General features: G+C 40.1%; 1 protein-coding gene across 7 annotated transcripts in view; it reads right to left on the bottom strand.

Moving 5' to 3' along the window:
* Positions 1-2,500, bottom strand: part of dlg1a (discs large MAGUK scaffold protein 1a) — a 123,358-nt gene that overhangs the window by 19,426 nt on the left and 101,432 nt on the right. For all 7 annotated transcript variants that reach the window (XM_030432118.1, XM_030432119.1, XM_030432122.1 and 4 more), the window contains one exon: positions 1,805-1,919. In XM_030432118.1, the coding sequence (XP_030287978.1) occupies positions 1,805-1,919 (115 nt within the window). The remainder of the gene's footprint in view (positions 1-1,804; positions 1,920-2,500) is intronic.

Here is a 2,500-nt window from a genome sequence, read left to right as displayed (position 1 = left end):
AGGTCGTTTGAGGTTTTTACATAGCATTGTGGGTCCACTGGCATTGACAGATGAAAGGTAGTCAGTCAATCTGATGGTTTCTCAGTCATTCAAGATAAATCAGCCTGCCAGTGTGTCTGATAAACATCTCCGAAAACTGTTGGATTGCATCTCCCAGAGGGTCAAATGTGATCATTGCCCTCTAGCTTCTGTACAGACCCGACCTCAGTGCTGCCCTGAGTGAGTCAGTGTGAGAGAGTGTGTGTAGTTCAAGGTGACTCTCAGTCAGCTGCTACGCTATATGATACCATGCGATACGATGTGATGCAACTTTATTGCGTCATTAGGCAGTTTGTCCTAAAGATCTGCATTAATGTATATTCTCTCAGATAGCAGAGATCTGGTGTCGGTTTACTGCTCTTTTCGTTCACAGAACTTGTCAGGTGTAGTTCTTTTTGGCTTTGCTTTATTAGAACTTTATTTTTTTTACAGTATTTTTTGGAAAAAAAATAAAACAATAAACCATAGTGTCCTGTTATCAGCACAAGAGTCTGTCAATTCTTCATCACAAATCTTACTTACTTACTAAGATTTACTTACTATCAATATATATATTATTGTTTAACCATAAACTTTATTTGAGCCTCTCAACTCTTACTCTTACTCTTACTCCTTCACAAACTCTGTGTTATAGTCAGAATTATTATTATCATTAGAATTACTTTAAGTGATAATGAAGCAAACCTACAGAGGAATCAAGAGCAGTAAAACTCTACTCCTGCTCAGAGTTGCAATGATAAGTCGATTTAGTAGTTGATAGAAAGCAAATACATTTTCAGCTATTTTGATAATTCAGCGTCAACATCAAACATTTGCAGGTTTCAGCTTGAAAGATTTCAGGATTTTTTGCCTTCTAAATCATTTATGACATAGTCTCTGGGTTTTGGACTGTTGGTTGGACAGAAGACGCAAATTGAAGACGTCCTTTTGGGCTCTAGAACATTATGATGAGACTTTCTGTGACATTCTATCGACTAAACGATTATCTAACTAATAAGGAAAATAAACTATAGTTAATTGCAGCCCGACTCCTGTTACATAATAAACAGTGTTGGTGGGATCTTAAATCTAGACTACACAGATTGAGTTGTGAGGTGCTGTGCTTCTAAATCTAAATTTCATTTCAAACATCTTTTACAATAATTTTCAGATGTAGCTAAACTGATACAACCTAGAAAATGTTTCCTTGTCTCCTCGAAACCTAACCAGCAGATCTAATCATTAATGTGACCATTAGAGCTGTTTATCCTGCCTTTGGTCTCCATTGTATTGATCTCCCAGGATCTCCAATTTGACTTATCTAGATCCAGTGACCTAGCGTTTAATCAATACTTCAAATGCTGTGATTCTTGTGATGCAAGGGTCTTAAAAGTGTGGGTGGTTTAGGACTCACACTGCTTCGGGGCTCTGCAGAATACACTGAGGATGGACGGGGTGATTCAGAGTAGACTAAACAGCCAGGACAGCCGAGGACAAGAATGACACAAGGACACAGGAACACGCGCGAAAAAATTGGGAGAGCTGGCAGGCGATGGATGTGTTTGTGTGTTGGCGAGTATTCGCCAGACAATCTAATTGTGATTTTCGATGTGTTTACCTCCCTTTCAGCATCTCACACACACACACAAAACGTAGAACCGACAGCTGAGATAAGACCTTATAATAGTTGTGTCACACTGAAGGACACTGAACAATCAGTCACCTCTGTGTGTGTCTGTGTGTCTGTGTGTGTGTGTGTGTGTGTGTGTGTGTGTGTGTGTGTTACCTGACGTAAAGTGTGCGCTTCTGTGTGGAGCGGAGCGATGTGGAGCTGGAACTGACACTGCTGGTCATCATCTGTTCCCTCAGGTCATGGATCTTTGCCTCGAAACGACTGTACTCTACACACAGACACACAAACACAAACGTTGTTATGACCAAGCAGACTTTGATGACAGGTTTTAAAAATGAAGCTGAAACAAACCATTGACATTTCTAATATAAGCACCATTTACAAGCCATTATGCTTCAGTCGTCTTTGCTCGCTTGGAAACCACAACACGTGAGCTCTAAACAGGTCGAAAAGTACTTCAGTGAGATCACCCTTAATTCTGTGACCTCGTGACAGCACACTACGTCAACGTGTCACACATTTGCATATGTTATGTACTGTTGTCTGTGAGGGATGGAAAACACCCACTAACCCCACATGTTTTTTTTCCGTTTTCTTTATCCTAATTTTCTTATTTTCTTGCCTTCTGTATTGTCAAAAAAAAACCTAAAAACGGGATGAATATAGTGTGTTTTTCGTTCTTATTGCACCTTTTGTTTTGCATCTCTTAATAAAGATACTTGGAAACAGAAATGGAGCTCAGAAACCACATCAACGTAAGCGGAGGCTCCTGGGGCCAACACCCACACCGACACGCACCTGACTAACAAATACACACTATAACACGCAGCAGGGGTCCAAGATAAAAAC

This window comes from Sparus aurata, chromosome 11 (assembly GCF_900880675.1).
Source record: "Sparus aurata chromosome 11, fSpaAur1.1, whole genome shotgun sequence".
Lineage (NCBI taxonomy): Eukaryota > Metazoa > Chordata > Actinopteri > Spariformes > Sparidae > Sparus > Sparus aurata.
The sequence above is the reverse complement of the archived record's forward strand: the minus strand, read 5'-3'. Positions and strand labels throughout refer to the sequence as shown.